The sequence below is a fragment of the Miscanthus floridulus genome, chromosome 12 (genome assembly GCF_019320115.1).
Source record: "Miscanthus floridulus cultivar M001 chromosome 12, ASM1932011v1, whole genome shotgun sequence".
NCBI classification, from domain to species: Eukaryota; Viridiplantae; Streptophyta; class Magnoliopsida; order Poales; family Poaceae; genus Miscanthus; species Miscanthus floridulus.
Window position 1 is genome coordinate 69,186,355 of NC_089591.1, and position 24,371 is coordinate 69,210,725.

A 24,371-nucleotide genomic window follows, 5' to 3' on the forward strand; every position below is an offset into this window, starting at 1 on the left:
GCACAAGCGAGTTCATGAACTAAAATACCCAAGCCAACTAGTGATAAGAGTATCTACAAAAATTCCTCAGAACGGTAGAAACCCAACGCAACAGACGGAACTCGATTCGGGACACAGACGACCAAGCTGCACGCAAAACAGAAAACCAGAGCTAGAGAAAATTAACCGAAAAATCCCCTGAAAATTCGTTCATCACACAACAGAGAGTGAAGAGGTAGCACGTAGGCCTGAGCCTCTCGGGCCTATACAGCTAGGAGCTCATGGTAGTTTGGCTGCCTCTTCTCTGCTCAAATCACACAGGAGGGAAGGAATTTAGTTCACACACACTATTGCTTGATTGAGACAATTCCAATAACCAAGGCTGAAAAACACGAGAGCTGCTGCTCCTGCTATTGGTACTGTGCGTGCACAGGTGGTTCCTGGATGAGCATTGATTGGTGCTAGAAGCACTGGTACTGAGACCGCACGGCACTGGAGCGACCCTGCTCTGTACACGGACCGAGAACAAACACAGGGAACAGAGAACGACGAACACTGAGCAACGACAGACTTCACAGGGAGATGGGATCGGAGATGGACCAGGCAGCTGAAGACGATTGGCTGCCCCTGGAGTCCGGTTCCTGCATCAGCACTAGAACACAGAGACGCACGGCGCGGGACTGCACACGCCAAGGGAAACCAGAGAGCCAAGATCGAAGCACGGGAAACGCTGCTCTGCTCAACAAGCAAACGGCGACCGGCATCAGGAGCAGCTGCAGAGCCACGCGAGGGCACGGGACCAAACCGGCCTGGACGCACGGCGCAGAAGCACCTCTGTGCTGCTGGGTCCTCGTAACAGCACCTCCACACGACGAACAGGAAAGAACAGAGAAGAGGCGCTGACCACAAAATCGAAGAAAAACTCGACCAAATCAAAATGATTCGTTCTCAAACTTCGCACAGACCAAATTCACCTAGATACAAATTTATCCCCAAAAGTTCATCGCCTGGGATTGACCCAAACTCCGGGAAAATCAGATCGTAGGAAGAACGAAAAAATTGAGCGAAAATCACAGCTTCAAGATAAGAACCCCAGAGGGCAAGAGGAGGATTTGGGCCTCCATTCCCACTCCAAAACACAAGAATTACACCACGAATTTTTCAGTTCATGTGACCTCTCTCATGAACACTAGAAAGAAATGAAACCCTAGGTGGAAGAGGGGAAAATGAAAGTGGGAGAGAGGTAAGGGAGATGGGGGCTCCCTCATCCTATTTAACAGGGCTATTACACATTCCCAGTTTTGCCCCTGGATACAAATGAGTTGAACCGCTAAGCCTAAGGGCGTTGTTGTCCAACCCGGTGTAATCTTGATCCGACGGCCACCGCGCCTTCTCACCGGTAGCTTCGCCTCGACGCGAACTCCCTGATGCCGCCACGTGCCGTCCGTCCCTCCTCGGAACCTCCGCCCGGGTTTTAAGGCTCAAACCCATAAACCGTCCATCCGATGGTTTTGAGGTCCAAACCATCAAACCGTCCGCGAGAAGCGTACTCCATACGCGTCCCCCGCCATCCGACGCGTGTCACCGCCGTCCTCGACCGGCCGGCCCGCCAAGTCCTCCTGAGCCTCGCTCGACTCACGCGTCCGCCGTCTTGACCCGGTCAACACCGTCACTCCATGTCTTCTTGCACTTGTTGATGTCCCAAGTGTTAGCCACCGCGGCTAGTCACCCGGCCTCTGGGTCCCTCGGTCCAAGCCTCACGTCCGTCCTTCACCGCTCCCGGTCTGTCAGCACGGCACGTCCTCCTTGACCTTCACCTCACCGTCGACCACCGCATCCGAGCTCCACACCTGCACAACACAAGCTAAAAGACATGTCGCACACATAGCTTTCGCCATGGTAGGGTTAGTCACCACTCAACCTACTTCGTGGATCACATTGACAATCACTCATCACAAAACGAACACACAAGGGTACTTGTCAACCTTGTGTTCGCAATCTGCCCCTTGATGAGTGCATTGTCAACACCAATACACGAACAACTTGAGCAAAAAGAAAAAGAAGAAGAAGAGAGAAGAAAGAACTCACCCAAATGACCAAAAGCCAAAGAAAAGCCAAGAACCGGGTCATTTGAAAATGAGCAAAACTTGGTCCCCAAAGACATGGGCAACGGCTCGACGCAACCAAGTAAAACAAAGCTAGCCCTCAAGAAGAGGCAACGGGCTCAACACCACTAGCAAAGCTCAAAAAACCGAAAAACTGCTAGACCCTCCAGAAGAGGCAAAGGCTCAACACATCTAGCAAAACACCTCAAATGCAACTCCCCCTGAACAAGTGCAATCTCTCTCAAATGAATGCATATCTCTCAACTTTAGGTGAAATTGGAAGTTTGAAATTGGAAGTTTCTTCCCCTTGTGTCATTGTGAGTGTGGAAAACTTCTCCCCCTTGTTGACACATGCACTTATCAAGCTAGAGCCCAAAGATTGCATCTCCCCCTCAAATCATGCTATGAATGCAGAAATGCACGAATGCAGAAGCTTCAAGATTATAGTAAGTAGATTGAAAAGAGGCTCTAGTTGATGCTGTCATGTATATATAGCAACACATACAAGTGCTAGCAAATGCTCAAAGTGACCAAATGAAACGAAATATGGCATTTAAGCAAGTTTGATCAAGTTTGAGCAATTCTAAAAGAGGGTTCACCACCAAAGGAGCACATAGCAAAAATAGACAGGAGATCGACCTTGTGCTACACATGTATGCAAAGTGAACTACCCCAAACAAAGTTCACACATCATGTCATGAGACAAACTTGTGGTTTGATCAAATTTTAGACACCAATTGAAATTTATCAGAGTTATGCAGCTTATTACCAAAGTTTGTCAGACAAGTGTGTGCGGGAGGTTATCTGTGCCATCAAAACCTGACTTAGCGACCATGTCAAGCCTATGCCAAAGGCAATCAGAAGCTTAAGACAATGATCTCGGTATCCATTACAGAGCTCAAGTTCACCAATAAGTGCAATTTGGAGCTGTCTCGATACTCTGACATAGAATAGTACAGACCCATCCCGATCTTTTCAAATCACTGAGTTTGATTTTCAAGTTTTAGCACAAATTCAAGTTTCTCAAGCAAGTGTGTAACTCAAAGTATGAGCCGTAGCAACTAAGCATATACATAAAGCAAGAAAAAGATCTCGACACATTCTACGCATGCTAGTGCCACAAGTAGTGGTGAACACATTTCATGTTTCAACAAGTTTTAATCAAGTTCACAGTTTGGAAAACAAGCTTAGCTCATAACATGCATCAATTGATCAAGAGGAGCCTAAGCCAAAAGCACATCATGTATATCCATAACATCTCCAACAAGAGCATAGTGTCAATCTAGCTACTATAAGGATGAAGCTCAGAATGCAATATGATACATGATGATATGATATGCAAGTATGATATAAAACCAAAAACAAAGGCTAAACTACAAAGAAAAGCAAAACTAGAATACAACAACCAAAGTTTTCCTCCTCTAAAAAGGGAAACAAACTCCAAGCTCCCCTCGCAAGCGAGCAAACTAGGCTTGGTCAAGTGGTTTGGTGAAGATATCTGCGAGCTGGTTTTGGGTATCAATGTGGTGCAGATCGATATCACCTTTCTCATAGTGGTCACGCAAGAAGTGAAAGCGAACTTCTATGTGCTTTGTCTTTGAGTGAAGGACTGGGTTTTTGGCTACACTTATGGCACTGGTGCTGTCACAAAACAAAGGCACTCGCCTAAACTCTAACCCAAAGTCTCTCAGAGTAGCTATCATCCAAAGCAACTGGGAACAACAAGCAGCAGCAGCAACATACTCAGCTTCTATGGTGGATTGGGCGACGCTAGACTGCTTGCGAGAAGACCAAGACACAAGAGAAGATCCAAGAAACTGACAAGTCCCTGAAGTGGACTTCCTCTCAACACGACAACCAGCATAATCCGCATCAGAATACCCACAAAGAGAAAGAGAGGAGGAGGCTGAAAACCAAAGACCAAACTCGAGTGTGAAACGAAGGTACCTGAGGATCCGCTTGATGGCTTGACGATGAGACGTGCACGGCGAAGACTGAAAGCGCGCGCACAAGCAGACTACGAACTGGATGTCTGGTCTCATCGCTGTTAGGTACAGTAGGGACCCGATCATGCTTCGGTATTCCTTCTGGTCCACGCCTTCTCCCTCCTTGTCCTCATCTAGGGCCGTCGTGGTTGACATAGGCGTCGAAAGAGGCTTGGCCTCACCCATATCAAATTTCTTGAGCACGTCCTTGGTGTACTTGCCTTGGTGCACGAACGTCCCCTCATGAGTTTGCTTGATTTGTAGCCCGAGGAAGAAAGTCAATTCGCCCATCATGCTCATCTCAAATTCCCTGCTTATAGTATCTGAAAACTTGGCAACAAGAGCATGAGAAGAGCCACCAAAGATTATATCATCCACGTATATCTGAACCAAAAGAATGTCTGTGCCTTGCTTGAGGAGGAACAAAGTCTTATCTACGGAACCCATCCTAAAACCCTTATCAAGCAAGAAAGCTTTCAAACGCTCATACCAGGCTCTCGGGGCTTGTTTCAAACCATACAAGGCTTTGTGGAGTTTAAAAACATGGTTGGGGTACTTTGGATTTTCAAAGCCAGGGGGTTGCCTCACATAAACCTCTTCCTCTATGTACCCATTCAAGAAGGCACTCTTTACATCCATCTGATACAGCTTGAACCCTTTCGAAGCTGCAAATGCTAAAAGAATCCTAATGGCTTCTAGACGGGCAACAGGAGCAAAGGTTTCTTCATAGTCTATTCCCTCTTTTTGGCAAAAACCCTGAGCCACTAATCTCGCCTTGTTTCTCACCACCACCCCATCCTCACTCTGCTTGTTCTTGTAAACCCACTTTGTACCTATGGGGTGGCACTCTGGTGGAGGTAGAACTAAAACCCACACTTGGTTCCGCTCAAAGTTCTCTAACTCCTCGTGCATAGCATTAACCCAATCGGCATTAGATAGTGCGTGTCCAATATCTCGAGGCTCAAAAGAAGCTACGAAAGCAGAATGAGCGAAATGGGAAATATGATAAGACTTGGAACGCGTTACCCTTTCGTCGATATCGCCGATCATGGTCTGAGGAGGATGGCGTCGCTGGATATGTCGAGGTGCACCCAAAGACGAAGTTGCCTCCCCCTCATCCACAGCTGGGGCCTCCTCAGTCGATTGAGGAAGCGGCTCGCACGGACCCCATGAAGTAGAGGTGGAGGGCTCGGGGCCGTGAGCCGAAGTGGTCAAAGCTGGCTCGATCAGGGCAGCCGGTTGAGATGGCTTGGGATCATCCCAATCGACGTCATCGTCATCCTCAACAAAAATGCTATCACCCATCTCTTCATCACCTGCACGTTCAAAGACCGAAATAGAAGAGGGCATGGTTTCGTCGAAGGTGACTTCACAAGTCTCCACGACACGGTTAGTCTCAAGATTAAGCACACGGTACGCATGTGAATGAGAAGCGTAACCGAGAAATATACCATCCGAAGATCTAGATTCAAACTTGTTAAGACTACCTTGCTTAAGAATGAAGCACCTGCAACCGAAGACTCAAAAATGACTCACCTTGGGTGGACGCCCAAACCGCAACTCGTAGGATGTCTTCTTTAAGAAAGCACGAAGAAAAATGCGGTTTGAAACATGGCAGGCGGTGTTGATGGCTTCGGCCCAGTAACGCCTAGGAGTCCTATGCTCATCGAGCATCGTCCTGGCCATTTCAACCAAAGTCCGATTTTTGCGCTCAACAACACCATTCTGCTGAGGGACATAGGGCGAAGAAAACTGATGTTCAAGACCCAAGGAAGCACAAAAGGTGTCAAACTGAGAGTTTTTGAACTCAGTGCCATTGTCACTGCGGATAGCTCGTATGGCATTCTTTGGTAACTCAGTTTGCAACCTCAAGATCAAGTCACGAGCATGAGAAAACGCTTCGTCCTTGCCCTCCATGAAAAACACCCAAGAATAACGAGAAAAATCATCCACGATCACAAGAATGTACCACTTCCCTCCCTCTGACCGAACCCAAGCTGGACCAACAGTGTCCATATGGAGTAGCTCACCGGGTCTCATGGTCATGACCTGAGTCACTGGAGGATGGGAAGCAGCCACCATCTTTCCGTGGCGACAGGGATGGCATACCAGATCCTTCTCAAACTTAAGTTTGGGCAATCCTCGGATCATGTCAAGAGAACTCAACCTCACTAGGAGATCGAAGCTCAAGTGACCAAGTCTCCTATGCCACTTCCACAAATCAGAAGAAGATCCGGCAACCAAACAGCGAGAAGAACCGAAAGACTGAGAGAAATCAGCTCTGAAAACTCGGCCAAAAGGAACGATCTGACAAACTAGATGTCCCTGAGAATCGAGCACACGAGAAAGTCCAGTCTTAAAGCGCACCTAAAACCCATCTTGAAGGAGTTGCGAAACAGAGAGCAAATTGAAATGCAGGCTTGAAACCAAAGCAACGTCCTTCAAGATAAAAGACTCATTGACCCGAATGGTCCCACGAGACAGCACCTTACCTTTGCTATTGTCCCCAAATGTGATGTACTCCTTGTATTGCATGGGGTCGAGGCTGGAGAACCATTTGGAACTTCCGGTCATGTGGCGCGAATAGCCGGAATCAACAAGCCACGTGTTCTCCAGGTCTCCGCTCTGCATCAATAGAAAGACAGGGGGTGAGCAAATGGCACAACACTGGGGTTAGTGAAATGAGGAGAATACCAGTGTTGAGTCATTTGCCCTGGAAAAGTGTTAGGAAAAACACCATACATGCCATGTCCCATTTGAGAGAAGCGATCACCACGTGGGGGGAAACGTGGTCCGCTAGGAGTGCGGGACTGAAAGCCACGATCACGAGGTCCAGAGTCATATTGATCATGACTTGGGCCACGCCGGGCATGACCACCTCGTGGTCTCACCACCTGAGGCCTAGCACCTTGAGGCATTGCACCTCTAGGCCTAACATTGTGCCTCTGAACAGGTGGTACATGTACGCCATGTGGAGGACGGTACATGTTCCGGTTGTTCAACTCATACTCGCGCCGCTCATCTCTCTTCCTCCTAAAGCAAAACTCAGCCAAATGACCATCTCTATGGCAATAGTCATAGTGGTACCTCACCTCTCTCTTGGGTGGTGGTTGACTCACTCTTTTGTGGGTGTGGTTCACTCTCTGAGGCTTTTTGGCTTTAGGAAGGGGTGCACTAGAGATGTTGGGTAGAGTATCGAGTGAGTTCCAAAAGTGGTTCGGTTTGGGAACCCAAACTTGCTTGGATGGTGGAGCTTTTGGTGGTTCTTCAAACACACCATCTTTGATCATAGGCTTGGTAGGCTCTAGTGGAGGAATCTTGATCAATTTGGGAGTGTTGGTGGGTTTCTCACTTGGGTTCAAACCACTATGTTCACCAACCTTGCCATAGACATGCTCACCCTTCCCACCTATAGCAAAGCCTACTCCTGATGAGTCAGTTCCCCTCTTGAACTGGCTCACCATCATGCCAAACTGGGGCTCACTGCACGACACCCAGCTCAAGATAGACCGAAGTTGTGTGTTTTCTTCCTCGGTTCCCATCTTGTCGTGCCTGCAGGACTCAAGCTCCAACACCAAAGCTTCACATCGAACACATGTAGTGGTGATGCTATCTAAGTTGGCCTTCTCAAACTCAGCAAGTTTGGCAATCTTCTCTGCCAACTCAGATTGCAAGCCTGAGCAGGACTTGCACGCACCGAGCAACCCAGAACGAGACTTCAACTCATCACATTCATCAAGCAAAACAGCATACTTGGATTGCAAGTCAGAGAGGTTAGACATGTGTATAGCGCACTCATCGCACTCCTCCTCCTCTAACACCACTACACCACTCTTGGCAAGCTCCAACTCCTTCAAAGCAACCTCTAGCTGGTCCTTAAACTCTTTTCTCTCGCGGGCAGCACGCTTAAGCAACTTATCTTGACTCATCAATGTATCATTCATAGTATCAAGCTCAAGCATAAGTGAGTCAAGTGTGGGCGGTACCTCGTTTTCATCATCGTCGATGTCGACGTCCTTTTTGAGCCTTGCTCCACCGTCAACCGCCATAGTGCAAAACCCACCACGGTTTGCACCGGTGACAAAGCAGAGACCGTTGAGCTTGTCCTCGCGCTTCTTCTCGGACTCATCGTCGGTCGAGGGACAAGAAGAGTGATCATCGTCGGAGTCGTCGTCGAGGTCGCTGAGGGAGGCGAGGAAGGCACGTTCTTGAGCTTTGGCCTTCCTGCGGTACGCCTTCTTGATCGCCTCCTTGTCGAAACCGCCCTTGGCCTTGTGCTTGCCAGAGGTGTAGTCGCGCTTATCCTTACGCTTGTCGGAGTCATACTTGTTGATGAAGGGCTTCTTCTTGGGGCAGTGCGCGACGAAGTGGTCCGGATCTCCACATCCATAGCATCCCTCCTTCGGGCCACCACTGCGTCGGCGATTCAAACGGTTGTTGTGAAACCGAGAGAACCGACTGATGACGAGTGCCAACTCATCATCCCCAAGAGACTCCAGCTGCTCCTCTGTGACTGACATCAAGCACGACAAAGAGAAAGAAGCTTGTGAAGGGTCAGTCAATGAACTTGAACCACTACCTGAGACCAAAGCCATGGTTGGTGCAGAAGGATTCTTGAGCTTGGCTTGGGTTTGGTAGTCGATCTCTGTGGACTTGAGCTTGCTGAAAAGCTCGTCAACGGTGAGGGTGTCGTAGTTGGCGGACTCGATGATCGCCGACACCTTCACATCCCATACCTTTCGATCAAGGGCATAGAGAAGCTTGAGCGCCCTCTCATGATCACTATAAGGTAGGTTGGCCTTGTTCGCTTTCATTTTGTTGACGATAGTCTGAAAGCGGGAAAACATGGCATCGATGGACTCGCCATCAAGCTGAGAGAAGTTCTCGTACTCACGCTTGTACGTCTCATAGAGTCTGGTCTTGACCTATGCGGTCCCCTCATGATAGCTCTGAAGCCTCACCCAGATCTCTCGAGCTGTAGTACAATCGGAGACACGCTCGAACTCAGAAAGCGAAAGACTCGAGAAAAGCACACTGTGAGCTTTGCTATTTGCGTTGTGTCGATCCTTGTGATCCTGGGTGGTACGGGCCGCGGTAGGGAGCACAACGTAAGTAGCATCCTCGCAAATTTCCCAGACGAGCCAATCAATCCCCTGGAGATGCGCAGACATGCGGATCTTCCAATAAGGATAGTTTGACCCATCGAAGTGCGGTGGTTTGCCAGAACCACGCTCCATGTCGCCTTCGTGGATCACGGACCGATTAAGGTGGAATGATCCTTAACCGGCTCTGATACCAATTGAAGGACCGAAAACGGCGACTAGAGGGGGGGGTGAATGGGAGCCGTAAAATTTCTCACAAAATTTTTAGGCCGCTGTCCCAAAATCACCGTCAAGCACAAGCGAGTTCATGAACTAAAATACCCAAGCCAACTAGTGATAAGAGTATCTACAAAAATTCCTCAGAACGGTAGAAACCCAACGAAACAGACGGAACTCGATTCGAGGCACAGACGACCAAGCTGCACGCAAAACAGAAAACCAGAGCTAGAGAAAATTAACCGAAAAATCCCCTGAAAATTCGTTCATCACACAGCAGAGAGTGAAGAGGTAGCACGTAGGCCTGAGCCTCTCGGTCCTATACAGCTAGGAGCTCATGGTAGTTTGGCTGCCTCTTCTCTGCTCAAATCACACAGGAGGGAAGGAATTTAGTTCACACACACTGTTGCTTGATTGAGACAATTCCAATAACCAAGGCTGAAAAACACGAGAGCTGCTGCTCCTGCTATTGGTACTGTGCGTGTATAGGTGGTTCCTGGATGAGCATTGATTGGTGCTAGAAGCACTGGTACTGAGACCGCATGGCACTGGAGCGACCCTGCTCTGTACACGGACCGAGAACAAACACAGGGAACAGAGAACGACGAACACTGAGCAACGACAGACTTCACAGGGAGATGGGATCGGAGATGGACCAGGCAGCTGAAGACGATTGGCTGCCCCTGGAGTCCGGTTCCTGCATCAGCACTAGAACACAGAGACGCACGGCGCGGGACTGCACACGCCAAGGGAAACCAGAGAGCCAAGATCGAAGCACGGGAAACGCTGCTCTGCTCAACAAGCAAACGGCGACCAGCATCAGGAGCAGCTGCAGAGCCACGCGAGGGCACGGGACCAAACCGGCCTGGACGCACGGCGCAGAAGCACCTCTGTGCTGCTGGGTCCTCGTAACAGCACCTCCACACGACGAACAGGAAAGAACAGAGAAGAGGCGCTGACCACAAAATCGAAGAAAAACTCGACCAAATCAAAATGATTCGTTCTCAAACTTCGCACAGACCAAATTCACCTAGATACAAATTTATCCCCAAAAGTTCATCGCCTGGGATTGACCCAAACTCCGGGAAAATCAGATCGTAGGAAGAACGAAAAAATTGAGCGAAAATCACAGCTTCAAGATAAGAACCCCAGAGGGCAAGAGAAGGATTTGGGCCTCCATTCCCACTCCAAAACACAAGAATTACACCACGAATTTTTCAGTTCATGTGACCTCTCTCATGAACACTAGAAAGAAATGAAACCCTAGGTGGAAGAGGGGAAAATGAAAGTGGGAGAGAGGTAAGGGAGATGGGGGCTCCCTCATCCTATTTAACAGGGCTATTACACATTCCCAGTTTTGCCCCTGGATACAAATGAGTTGAACCGCTAAGCCCAAGGGCGTTGTTGTCCAACCCGGTGTAATCTTGATCCGACGGCCACCGCGCCTTCTCACCGGTAGCTTCGCCTCGACGCGAACTCCCCGATGCCGCCACGTGCCGTCCGTCCCTCCTCGGAACCTCCGCCCGGGTTTTGAGGCTCAAACCCATAAACCGTCCATCCGATGGTTTTGAGGTCCAAACCATCAAACCGTCCGCGAGTAGCGTACTCCATACGCGTCCCCCGCCATCCGACGCGTGTCACCGCCGTCCTCGACCGGCCGGCCCGCCAAGTCCTCCTAAGCCTTGCTCGACTCACGTGTCCGCCGTCTTGACCCGGTCAACACCGTCACTCCATGTCTTCTTGCACTTGTTGATGTCCCAAGTGTCAGCCACCGCGGCTAGTCACCCGGCCTCTGGGTCCCTCGGTCCAAGCCTCACGTCCGTCCTTCACCGCTCCCGGTCTGTCGGCACGGCACGTCCTCCTTGACCTTCACCTCGCCGTTGACCACCGCATCCGAGCTCCACACCTGCACAACACAAGCCAAAAGACATGTCGCACACATAGCTTTCGCCATGGTAGGGTTAGTCACCACTCAACCTACTTCGTGGATCACATTGACAATCACTCATCATAAAACGAACATACAAGGGTACTTGTCAACCTTGTGTTCGCAGATGGGTGGCGAGGAGCCTTTTTCGTCAGTCCTACTCCTCCATAGCTGCGTGCGTTGCTGCTCCAGCCTCAATACCGGCAGGTCCAAATCCAGTGCGCCCTCCGTCTGTCTCACGTGAGTTCCGAGTCACTGCTGACTGACTGACTCTGCACAAGCGCTTGATCTGCCTGCCATGGCGAGATCCGTTGCAGTTGCAGAAGAATTGCAACCACCTTTGGTGTTCGTCGAGTTGGATCCTAGGTAGGAGTAGTGACAAACACATGACAACAAATATAGTATCCACATGAGATTGAGATCTGTAACCTGTTTATTCTGCAGGCTTTGTTCGGTACATGGATGGTTTCGACCGCCAATTTGTCTGAAATCTGCAATCGTTCCACGCCGAAGGCCGCGTAGCCCTGCCTCTCTCTGAGACTGAGCTGCGATCTACAACGATCGTGCGGCACATGCACAAATGGCCAAATGGGGAGTTCGTTGTTTTCTCTGGACTGAACATGGCAGTGGCAGTTAGCGGTTAGTGGTGAGGTGGTGGTGGGTACTGCTGCATGCGTACAGTCAGGGTACCTGTATACGAACCAACACATGGCAAGGCCGGCGGGTCCACGGTGAGACCTACGGAGGCAGCATCTACGTGCTCCAGCCCATGTGATGTGGTCAGTCTGCTGATCATTTCGCCCAAACAAATCCATCCATTCCATTTCAATTATCGCCGGAAATTTGGCAAGGACATTCTCAAAACCTGGCGGTTCAATTCAATCCGCCACTTGTTTTTGAAACTGAAGCTGTGACTGCGACTTGTCGATGTCTATAGGAGTACGGGGGGGGGGGGGGGGGGGGGGGGGGGGGGGGGGGGGGCGGAGAGCGGCGGTCGTCAGACGCTGCGGTTTATATTTTACAGTACCTATTATTGAAGTAAAAAACATCACGCGGTGGCGCTGCAAGCGCGCGCCGCTGCTGTCGATGGCAAAGCAAAAACGAAACAACAGCACTAGGAGCCACGTTGTGGTGTGCCCAAGCGGCAATCACGATCACAGCGGGCCGGGCGGTCCCAACGGACGACACCGATGGATTGAAAATATCGGAAGCCAAAAAGCCCAAACCAACCAAACAAGCAAAAGAGCATTTTAAAACGGGAGCACAGCTATATATTTCGATTTCTCAAAAGAAAAAGGCTGTATATTTCGAAAATTGGCGGAGGTTGGAGGCTACATCCAAGCAACGCAACGGTCCATTTGTATTCGACTCAGCTTGTTGAAAACGTGAGATAAAACCGACGTGCTTGATGTTTTCAACTAGGCGAAGTCACATCACCAACATTTCAACCATGTCTGGTTGTCTACGCCCAAACAAAACAATGCCGTCCGTAAGAAACCCACACACACGATTCTTTTTTTTTAAATGAAGTTTATTTTTTATGAACTGGCTGCAGTTTTGCTAAAAATAAGCAAGCAAGATAAACAGGAGCAAGCAACCATATCAAATAGGCCGAGAACTGAAAGTTGCCAGAACGCCACAGACCCAACAAAACCTGACCAAAAAGCATGTTTATCTTCACACCAACGCCACGGCAACGCCAAAGCCAAGCAAGAAACACGAAGACGGGCAGAAAATTGTTCAGACAAAGCTTGTTTGGCACGGCTCCTCCCGAGGGGCTCCTCCGGAGGAGCCGGAGCCGTTTTGGAGGAGCCACAAATTGTGGCTCCTCCAAAACGGCTCCGGCTCCTCTGTTTTTTACTGAAAAACGGCTCCTCCAAGAAAACGTTTGGCAGGGCTTCTCTGGAGGAGCCGGAGCCAGAGCCGGAGAGGAGCCCTGCCAAACAAGCCCAAAGGCAATCAGCTAAAATAAACAGGAGAGAGAGAGAGAATATTCTATTCCAGCTCCCGACCCCCCTGTTCTCGCTGCTGGTCTCCTCCCTCCCTCCGCCCCTCCCGTATAAACTCGTCCAAGAAAAGCAAAGGCAGGGAGGAGAAAGGCAAGGGAAGTGGGAAGGTAGGAGAGAGAGAGAGAGAGAGAGAGGGGGAGCCAGGGAAAGCTCTCTTCTTTCTTCTTCCTCTTCCTCCTCTCGAATTCCGTCTCTTGTCTCTCTGTCCTCCTCGCCCGGTTCCCCCGGTTTTTGAGAGGGGAAGGAGGAGGCGGAGGGATGGGGAGGGACGAGAGGTTCCCGGTGTGGGAGGCCGCGCTCGGCGCCGGGGTCGCCGCCGCCTTCGCCGCTGGGCTCGTCGGGGTCTACCTTTCCATGCCGGACTCCGACTACAGCTTCCTCAAGTTGCCACGTAATCTCGAGGAACTCCAAATCCTCACGTATGTTTCCTTTCTCCTGCCCCCGTAATAAGCTCTTCATTTTTCTTGTTCCGGTTGGTGACTTGGTGCCTTGTCAGTTCTGTTCACGAAAGCTTCAGCCTTTTTGTTTTGGTCCGGAATTTGATGCCAAGATTCCCTATGATTATTAGCTGATCTCTGCACGCAAATTGTCTACATCCTCTAAATGGAGTAGTTTGCAAGGCACAATTCGAATTCCATTTCTTCTTCTTTTTTCCCTCGTACGTGCAAGGCAAATCTGTATTGGTGGCTCGATTGAAGAATAATAATGTGCACAGCAAACATTTGATTCTTTGTCTGCGATTTCAATGCCAAATGACACTGGCTGGCGTTTGTCGCAATGAAACAGTTGATTGGTGGTAGCAGCTTTGCAAGGAATTAGTTAGCGGTTATCTCGTGATCCGGAATGGATCTCAACGTTAGTTTGGTGGAAATTCTGAAAGGCGTATAGCATGGATCTGGTGAAATTTGCTGCCCCTTTTGTTAATTCGAAATTGCAAACGGATGATTTGTTTGTGTTCTGTACCAACCTACCTTCAAATTAGAAAGATTAGATTTCTCAATAGTAAGACCAGTGCCATATTCAAGTACTGTACTGCTTAGTGTTGGTGCTGTTAGTTGTACCCTGATTTAGATCTGCTAACCGATCAACTTGAATTACAACCTGGTTTTCCAATTCAAATCTATATTTCTATGGATAAATTTTTAAAAGGGTAACTTAATCATGTCACTTTATTTTTCCTAATTATCATGTCACTTTATTTTTCCTAATTACCATGTCACTTTCGTGCCAGCCACAATTGCCATATGCTTTTGGACTTGGTCGAAGCGTGTTCCATCTGCCTTGAGCCGATAATCACACTGGATCTGATCTGTCTACACACGTCAACTATTTGTTTCCCATACTAATGGTTTACCGTTTGCACATTGCCTTCTCGTTTCTTGCTATACTACCAAATTGGACGTCCCTTTGTTTTTTTATTGCCGAAATGAAAGTTCAGATGTGTGCACAGTACTTAGTAATTGCTAGTACCACTGAAATGAAAATTTGCTTTGTTTTCTAATCACTAGTTTATTTCTTTGCAGTGGCCATCTTGAGAACTATACTAGTGACTACACCCTACAGGTGTTGGTAGGTTATTGCGCTGTGTACATCTTCATGCAGACCTTCATGATCCCAGGGACAATATTCATGTCTCTGCTTGCTGGTGCTCTATTTGGGCAACTCCGGGGCGTGGCCCTGGTGGTCTTTGCTGCCACTGCTGGTGCTTCTTCGTGCTATTTCCTGTCGAAGATGATTGGGAAGCCACTGGTGTTCACACTGTGGCCAGATAAGCTCAGCTTCTTCCAGAGACAGGTATCTAAAGACCAAAATCGCCCAATTTAATTTTGTTTCTAAAGTCCGTATTCAGGCTCAAATTGTTTATTCTGAATTGCTCTACGCTTTTGTTAAGCTATCTGATTTAAGCCCCTCAGAGACTATGTATCTCATAACTGAGGAGAGGTAAATTGTCTTCCATTTCAGGTTGCTCAAAGAAGAGAGAAGCTGTTGAATTACATGCTTTTCCTCAGGGTAACCCCAACATTGCCAAATACCTTCATCAACTTAGCTTCGCCCATAGTAGATGTCCCCTACCATACATTCTTACTGGGAACTCTCATTGGTCTTATCCCAGCTGCTTATGTGACTGTCAGGGTAAGTTCTGTTGTCAGATATCATGCTTGTTTACCTGTTGCCATCTAGTGTCCCCATTGTGCTAATACCAGTTCTGCTATTGCCCCCCTACTGTAATGCATTCAGGCTGGAATTGCTCTTGGGGAGTTAACTTCGCTGAGTGACCTTTACGACACCCAGTCGATAGCACTGCTATTCCTGATCGGTGTTGTTTCAGTCACACCAGCATTGTTGGGCAAGGACGAGGCACAAGAAAAACCATCAGAAATGGCGGTAGGCGCATCATGATCACCAAAGCACCGAGAGGTGTCCACCTCACCTGTATATATCAACATCCAGCATGCAGTGGCTTCATTAGTTCGGATCGACAGGCCCTTGTGGCTGGATGACAAAAATTGTTGGCATGGCTACACAGCTTGGCGGGTCCTTGGACTAAACTCGGTCCACCGCTGGCCTACATAGGCACCTGTGTCGCCATCATCAGAACATGATTCGGTGGCCATTCACCACATTATGAATGAATGAATGAACCTGGGAAGCAGAATGCCCGTTAGACAAGCTGCTCTGATGTGTAAACGAGTAGTGCTGTTCGGATAGGACAGGCATTAAGCCCAATCCCTATATATATTGACCAGATTCATTCAATCCATATTCAGTGGTTCAAAGATAATGCCATGTCCAGCTGCTGTGTTCCAGAATGTCTTGCTCCATTTCTAGTTTCCCTTCTGTACCTGATTGGCCATGGCCTACTGGTTCTGTTGTAAAATGCCTTGTCCGCATCACTTTGGCATTTGGCGAGTGATGCTGTCTTCCCTGTCGGTAGGAAACAGTAGAGCTTGTTTCCTCCTTTACCATGCCAAGTGATGCGGCGTAATTATGCTCTCACCCGTGATGAGGAAGCACAATTTGCGATCGGTTGGGGCCGGAAGATGGCGAAACAACACCTCCAGGGAAAGGGGTTTGATGGCATCTTATAATGAGGCAATATAGTACTAAAAACAACAAATAATTGGAGAACCTATATTGTCTAATAATTTGTTAAGATAAAAGGGAGACGTGTTCTTGTGCTTACTGCCATTTATTTCGAATTTATTTGTTGTGCTTATTTCTCCAAATAAATATATGTTCTCGAAATATATTTCTTGGAGAATTTAAAGAAACTAATTTTCTAGAATCTTGGTAACCAAAGCGACCCTCTTTGTTAGGCGGTATGCATTAACCAAGTTTTTGGCAGGCATTTGGTTTGCTACCTAAACTTGCAACATCTCACATTTGGCTTGCCAAATTTTATGTAAAATATTTTTGTCCTAACTTTTAGCAACTTTTGCTTACCAAAACCTTTGGCATGGCAAATTTTGATAGCAAACCATACACTCCAATAAGTTAAGGAAATTTGGAACAGATAGGAGATGCCTTAAAGGCACTGTGGTCTTCTAATAAACGCAGCAAAAAAAAAATGCATTTACATCAGATGCGATTCTTTGTCATTGGGCGGCGTCAGTTGCAACAGCAGCTACAAAATTGGCAGCACGCATAAGCAAAAACCAGATTCTCAGCTAGATATTCAGGCTTCATCAGAGACATCATTGCTGTGTCCACTCGAGGCAACCTTCACCTTCTTCTCCTTGCCCTTTTTACTTGATTTCCTGGATTTTCTCTTCTTGCTTGACTTCTCTGGTACAGGTGAAGCAGGCCGAGGCTCTGCAAGTTCACCGTTCTCCACAGATGAACCATTCATTTCATCTTTGATTGTGCCCGCATCTACATCTGGATCTACCACGGACATTCGCATCAGTGTATAGTCCAACAGAAACGTGCTTCGGACTAGTCTATCGACTCTGCTGAAATGCCTCTGCGAATACGGAATAAGGCCCTCAAGGAGCTCACTGATGCCCTTGATCTGCAGAGATAAAAGCACAAATCATCTCATGAGAAGAAGCAAAAGTTTGTAAGACCATGAACACATTCTTAATAAATGTTAAAACGCCTTAGGATGAGGGAAGTTAAAACGGCTTAGGAAGAGGGAAAATTTATTACCTCCAGGATATCAGTGGGAGAGAAACTCCTCAATACCCGAAAAAGCACAAACTGTGCAACATGACAGAACTTGGGCTTCGTATTCCATTCACGGACATACTCAAGAAGCACGCGGAGGCCATCCTTTGGAAGACCAAGAAGAGCCTTTTCTATTGGATCCTCTGCATCAGCTCTCCTGCAAACCCAATGATGTATAACATCATGTTAATAATTTAAAACTGCTGATTTCATTCGAATCAAGAAATAGTACCTGGCAAGCTGTGAGAATAAATCTAGAAGCCTGTGTGGTCTTCTAAGCTCAAATGCAAGTTGTATTGCCTTTGCATAGTCAGAATCTGACACAGCATTTTCCAATTCCTGGCCTCTTAAAACTTCTTCCTCCTGCAAGAAATGACGAATTTGAGTGTTGCAGATGCCTGACATAGTGACATATGCCTGTATAGATCCCTAAACCCAACAAACAGAGGCAAAGATGAATATATCAAGAATATGGTAAACTCACAGATATATCATATATCATATGCCAATGATATACACAAGGTCTAACGTCAGGTATTTCACAGTTTTCTTCCAGCAATATATATTACATAAAAGCAAGCACATCTTGTTTGCAATTATATATTATGCTGAAAGTGTAACAGAAGGATTCACTTGCCTTCTTACGGAAATCTTCCTGCTTATCTTCCATGGTGCAATCATGCCACAGGTTGAGGACAGAATCAGTTCCACCAGTAGCAACCATTTCAGTTTTCATGCCAACAGCCAATGCCCAGACCTGTGGAACAAATAATAGTGAGTTTTGAGTCCCCTCCAGCAATGAGACAGAAAAAAAAAAACTCTACCCTGATACATGGCAATGATATCATACCTTCCCATCATGCTTATCATAAGTAGCAATGCATTCATTTGTCTTGATTGTCCATAACTTCACTAGACCATCACTTCCTGAATTAAGGAACATCAGAAGAACAGAGTCAACAAGACTCCCTAAAGGCTAAAGATAATAACTTCGATGAACATCTTATTTCCTATTACCACAAGAAACAACTTGAGTTCCACGTGAAAGGAAAGAAGCTCGCAGAACACTTGATGTATGACCCTCAAATGTCTTCAAGCATGAGCCATCAGCAACGGACCATATTTTGATTGTTCTATCACCAGAGGATGTCATGACACATTGTTCAACAGGAGAAAACTCAACTGACCAGATTCCTCTTTTGTGTCCCTTAAGGACAATAGAGGACACTAGGTTAGGGAGTTTCCATATGCAAGCAGTTCGGTCCTACAAAATAAAGGTGATAATATATAATGAAAACCACATGATGTAAGCCAGATAAAAGGAAAAGTCACATAAAAAAGAACTACACCCTCCTTTCCAAATTATAGGTCATTTTAGCTCCGTCCTAAGCCAAATTTATAAATTCTGACCAAGTTTTTAGAAAAAAATATATTAGCATATATAATACTAAAAAAAGTATCAAGATATATTTTATGGTGGATTTGATGAAACTATTTTAATGTTGTAGATATAGTGAATTTTTCAATAAACATGTTCAAAGTTAGAGAAGTTTGACTTAGGACAAAACCAAGTGACCTATAATTTGGAATGGAGTATCATGCTACCATCTTACCTCAGAACCACTGCAAACAAGGCCATCATTAGGTGAAATTGCCAGAGAATTAATATCTTTATCATGTGCAGCTACAACAGCCTTTGCTTTAAGAGGGACTTCATCTTCAGCATCACTAAGTGTATTGTCCCAGGTCCATACCTTAATGGTTCGATCACTAACAAAAAGATAGTCTGATTTTAGAATAACAATTTTGGTGTCACTTCAGGCAAACAAAGATTACAGACAAACTGAAGAGCAAACCTGCTGCCACTAACAAAAAAGTTCTTTGTTTTCTTTGAGAAGGCAACAGAACCAACAGCTCCCAGATGGCCTTTGCCAATGCCAATACAGCTTTTTCTTTCAGCATCCCATAACCTCACCTGTGTAAAAAAGGTCACACTCAAAAATAGGAAAAGCAGCACAATAATGCACTCAACAGCAGTGAGGATTATCAAAGAAACCACAAACAAAAACGTTATGGTAAGTCAACATAGTTTTCAGGTCCAGACATCACAACTTACAGTATTATCCTTGCTCCCAGTTACAACAAGTGTCTTCCCGGAAGCAGAGACACAGGTGTCAATGCAAACAACTATTTCGGTGTGGCCAGCAAGTACATAAGAACATGACATCGATGCAACATCATAAACACGGACCTGAATATGGAGGTAACAGTTGATAAGTTTCGAGTGCATTAGCCAACAAGAACTGTGCAGACATCATTTATGAATAGCTCACCTGCTCCAAGTTGGTAGCTACAGCAAGATATTGTTCCTCCTCCCCAACAAACTTCAAGTCAAGAATCTCATCATTATAACCTATTAGTCGTCTATATAGGGACAGTTCAAAGGTCCCATCATCAGTTCTTTTGGGACAATAGAACAAAAACTGCTGATCAGCAGTAACACATAGTAATCTTTGATCATTTGGCAACATAACAGCAGATGTAAAGCCCCTCCTGGTTTCCTCGTTCTCTGAGTTAACAGTTACATCAGATGTTTGCTGCTCGAACACGCAAAGAGAACTGTAGAAGACCAGAAAAGCCATTGATTGCATGTACTACAGAAATATGCAAAGAACAAAAGAGGATGTAAATGCAAACTAATGTACCTCTCCAAGCACCAGATGCGCACAACCCCACGTTCACCAACTGTAAGAAAATAACCGGCCGCTTTCTCCTTTATATTTGCCAGTTCTATGCCCAAACAAGCCAAGAGCTCACTTCCTGATCCAATGAAGGAAACAGCTTCTATCATTTCATATGTCGGTATTGTCTTCTTTGAGCTATACTTACGAATATCCCACGCGGTAACAATCTGCAGATGTTCCATACATTCAGAATAACACACAGAAAATGCACACCACAGTAAATGCCCACGTTAGAAATATCAAAATTCAAGCAAAAAGGGTACTCCTATGACCACCACTTTTTGAGCACAAAGGTCCACGCACAAAATGGGAGGAAAAGCTTCAACTTCTGACACTTCCAGCAAGTTTAGACTGTTTTGAGCCCCTCAACTTACTCTATATAGTTCTGAAGAGCCCATGGAGCCCTAAGAATATACTACTTCCGGTCACAAAAACATGTCGTTTAAGACAAAATTTGGTCAAACCTAAAAAACTACAGACATCAATAACTATTACATTATTCAGTTTGGAAACATGTGTAGATTTGTAATCAAATGCCTGCAACATCTCTTAAATTTGAAGGATTTTAAGAAGAAAAATTGCTGGTCAAAGATAGACATCAAAGACCGTGCAAAGTCAAATTTGACAAGCATTTTTGACCGGAGGGATTATGAATATATTCCAGTACAAGGGAAGCATAAATGTTTCACTTTAAAACATATGTAATGATAGCAGAATGAAAGCTCTAGAATGAATAATAGACATGAGACCATTCATACCTTATCCCTCCCAGCACTGAGCAATGTTTGTCCATCATCAGACAATGTCAATGAAGTGACTGCCGAAAAATGCTCTTTAAGCACAGCAACACATTTTTTGGTTTCAAGGTTCCACACTCGCACGGTGCCATCTTCACTTCCTGAAAACAACTGGAGATCCAGCACACAAAGGTTATCTTGGGCTCATTAAAAGAAAGTGGAATACACTGCATAAAAATAATGAAGTGATTTGAACTAGCAAGCTCCCAGAGCCATTTTCGGTGATCCAGTTCAATAAAAGCACAATTCCTTATCTTCAAATTGTCCTCACCAGAAGGCGCTTTGGATCTTTGTGGAACATAATGGTCGTCACAACGCCTGTATGGCCTCTAAGGAAATGGGTGCAAAATCCACCATCGACATCCCATACACAGACCTTCTTGTCTGCTCCGGCAGTTGCAAGCAAACCACCAGAAGCATGGCATGCCATGGCCATGATAGGACCATCATGTCCCTGTACGGCATAAGTTAAATACATTAGTTTACCTCACATGGCAGTATACTAGCATAGTATTATTAACATAATAGCATCAGCAAGTTTTAATTGTAAAAGATGTTAGCCTGTAGTGGTAAATCAGCCATACAGTCTCTAAGTTAACTAATTAACACAACAATCAGTATGGCAGGATTAAGATCAATCAAACAATGAAAAATTGAAAAGCTGTGCACAAGCTCTGTAACAAATTAGTATGTCTGATTGTAACATCACGGTGGTCAGTGGAAATAACAACGGTATCCTTTATCTTTGCAAAATTAAACAGAAAAGATAAGAAGGTAACACTAAGACATTACAATACAGCATCACATTTAATTTAACTTCGCACAAATCACAATTTATGAAAAGCAGCTGCATGAGTTCTGGTATTTTAGGCGTGTGCAACAAAATGCTTTTTGTAAGGAAACTACTAGAGTCTCATAGATTTATTGGCAAAGCTCTTGAAGAGCTTCTAAAACTTCAATCCATTTAACTTCCCACGGTTACTATACAATGACCCCTATCCCTACCAACACACTGTAACCAAAACATCAAACGAATAATGTTACAGGTTGAAGAGCTGAATAGCTTAGAATATGTGCAGTTGACAGTTCTGACATTCACACAAGGATACAAGCTTACCTAAGCTTAGGGCAACTACATTTAAGCTATCTTTTAAACTGTCAAACCACTACCAGAACTCCGAGATTTTTGTTATGCCGTGAATAAGCTCCGGATTACTTTATAGCTAGATACAGGGTCATCTAGCAGCATTCACGTAAAATTGATTTCCTGTGGTCGAATTCACTAATCCGTGCACAGCAATGTGGATACCAGGGAGCAGTCACCACAAAACACAGGACGGCTCAATACTCACCTTCCAGCTGCGTATGCAAGTTCGGGACGCGAGGTCCCAGACCCTAATAAGCCTGCTGTGCCCCGCGGCGAAGATGAGCCGTGAGTCGGGGGACAGCGCCAGCGCGGTGATGGCCTCCGAGTCGCCGTCGATGGGCTCCCCTATGGCGGAGGCGTCCGCGGCGGACACCACGCGCACCTCCCCACCGCACGCGCACGCGAGGAAGGCCTCAGCCTCGGCGCCGCCCTCGCCGTCGCCGCCGGGGGCGAGGCCGACCGCAAAGGGCCCGCCAGTGTAGAACTGCTGCAGGGAGCGGTCGCAGCGGTAGTTCTTCTTAAGAACATGCGTCGAAGCCATGGCTGGTTCTGGCGGCCGCGGCAACGGCGGGGGTCGTCGGAGCTAGGGTTTTGCGGCGGGGGACGGGGGCGGCGGCGCGGGAGGAGGTGGAGGGAGAGGAGGGGGGTTTAAGCAAAGTCAAAGCAGCGAAAGCGAAGGGGCTGTCGCCGAAGTGTGGGTCCCGCCGGCAGGCGGCAGCGAAACAACTTGGTGTACGTCTAGACTTTTTTTTTTTTACACGGAAAAATCAAATCAACTCGCCTCCTCTTTTGAACAGAGGACAATCAGGTGGAGGGAACTGGGCTGTTTCTTGTTTTTGGGACAAGGGAAGCTGGGCTATTGGGCCTCTCTCTGCTGGATAGGGCAAGACGACGTCGTGGGTTGGGCCAGGGTCACATTTTCTTTCCACCAGGTTTTTTAAGTCTCATTTACCTCTTGAAACATCGGCTTGTCTAATTTTTATCCTTATATAAACTCTAAAATCTGATATCTTAACCTCTCAACTATAAAATATCTAGGATTTATTTAAACACTGATCAGAATATTTTGAAAACATTTCAGTTTTCTAGATATTTTTCTTACTTTCCTACAGCTAAATCTATTTTTTATGAAATTTTTAGAGATACTTTCAAGTTGTATAAATATATTATTTGTGTTTGTTGTGTTCTATCTATTTCTAGATTTTTCAAAAAAAAGATGCTTAAAGGCATTTTCTGGTTTAAAAACCTTATGAGGTATGAAATTGCCTTGAAACAACTTCTAACCTGTGTAGAATGTAGGTAAGTGTGTGGCTTTTTTTTAGAAAAGGGAATAATATTCCGACCTCTGCAAGAGTTTTACACACAACCTATCCATTATTATAACAAAGTAGCCTTTACCTAAAAGAACTAAACTAGCAAAAAGCAATAAAACATTGGAAACAAAAAAGACAATTCAAAAGGGCCAACTAAGCCTCAAGGCTATTAGAAGACATTCACTCATGCTTGGCGAAGATCTGCAACATAGTTGTTTTCGAAAAACGGCAAGCCCACTTCATGGTCGCCCGAACTGCTTTACTTCTGTAATTGAGACCAAAATCGAGTCCAATATGTAGCTCTAAAGATAACCTGCATTATAAGAATGTTTTCTTTTCTTATAAAAAAACGCCAAGCCCGCTTCTTGGTAAAAAGGGATTTTTCCCCTCTTTTTAAGCACTAGTAAAGAACGAGACCAAATTCTTCTTCCGGCCTTAAATAGACCCATCCAGATCCTCGGGCTCAGTAGCGTAACCAAGGGGGGCTGGCAGGGGCCGTGGCCCCCCTGACGCAGTGAAAAATAGTTAATATTCAGTAAATATTTACTGCACAGTATAGTAAATAGTATAGTAAATCATCAATTTACTATATTTTTTTATCAATAATATAGTGATTTTTCGTTATGAATACTAACTACATGTTTATAAGTACGGAGAAAGTTATTGATACATATATTTATATATTTATTGTATATACTTGTCATACTTATGAGATGTAATCATGTTTGCTCGGCCTCCCTTAACCAAAATTTATGGTTCCCACTCGGGCTTGAACGCCTTTCGTGAGTCAAACCGGGCAGTACTCTACTGCTCAACCTGAGGAAGCAAAAACCGAAGTTTCTTGAAAAATTGGAGTCCATCATGATTCATGAGTCATGAC

General features: G+C 46.1%; 2 protein-coding genes across 2 annotated transcripts; one reads left to right on the top strand and one right to left on the bottom strand.

Moving 5' to 3' along the window:
* Positions 1-13,336: 13,336 nt before the first annotated feature.
* LOC136496475 (uncharacterized membrane protein At4g09580-like) lies at positions 13,337-16,133 on the top strand. The gene is made up of 4 exons (XM_066492164.1): positions 13,337-13,742; positions 14,847-15,117; positions 15,286-15,456; positions 15,562-16,133. Exons 1-4 carry the CDS (start codon positions 13,582-13,584, stop codon positions 15,721-15,723), a joined length of 765 nt encoding a protein of 254 aa, XP_066348261.1. The 5' UTR covers positions 13,337-13,581; the 3' UTR covers positions 15,724-16,133.
* Positions 16,134-16,892: 759 nt separating this feature from the next.
* LOC136497049 (protein TORMOZ EMBRYO DEFECTIVE-like) lies at positions 16,893-22,863 on the bottom strand. The gene is made up of 14 exons (XM_066492837.1): positions 22,384-22,863; positions 21,303-21,485; positions 20,993-21,142; positions 20,196-20,401; positions 19,824-20,109; positions 19,607-19,741; positions 19,347-19,465; positions 19,104-19,260; positions 18,508-18,754; positions 18,341-18,417; positions 18,128-18,247; positions 17,723-17,853; positions 17,473-17,647; positions 16,893-17,335 (listed from the first exon to the last, which is right to left on the bottom strand). The coding sequence occupies exons 1-14, from the start codon at positions 22,717-22,719 to the stop codon at positions 17,000-17,002; spliced, it is 2,658 nt and encodes an 885-aa protein (XP_066348934.1). The 5' UTR covers positions 22,720-22,863; the 3' UTR covers positions 16,893-16,999.
* Positions 22,864-24,371: the final 1,508 nt, after the last annotated feature.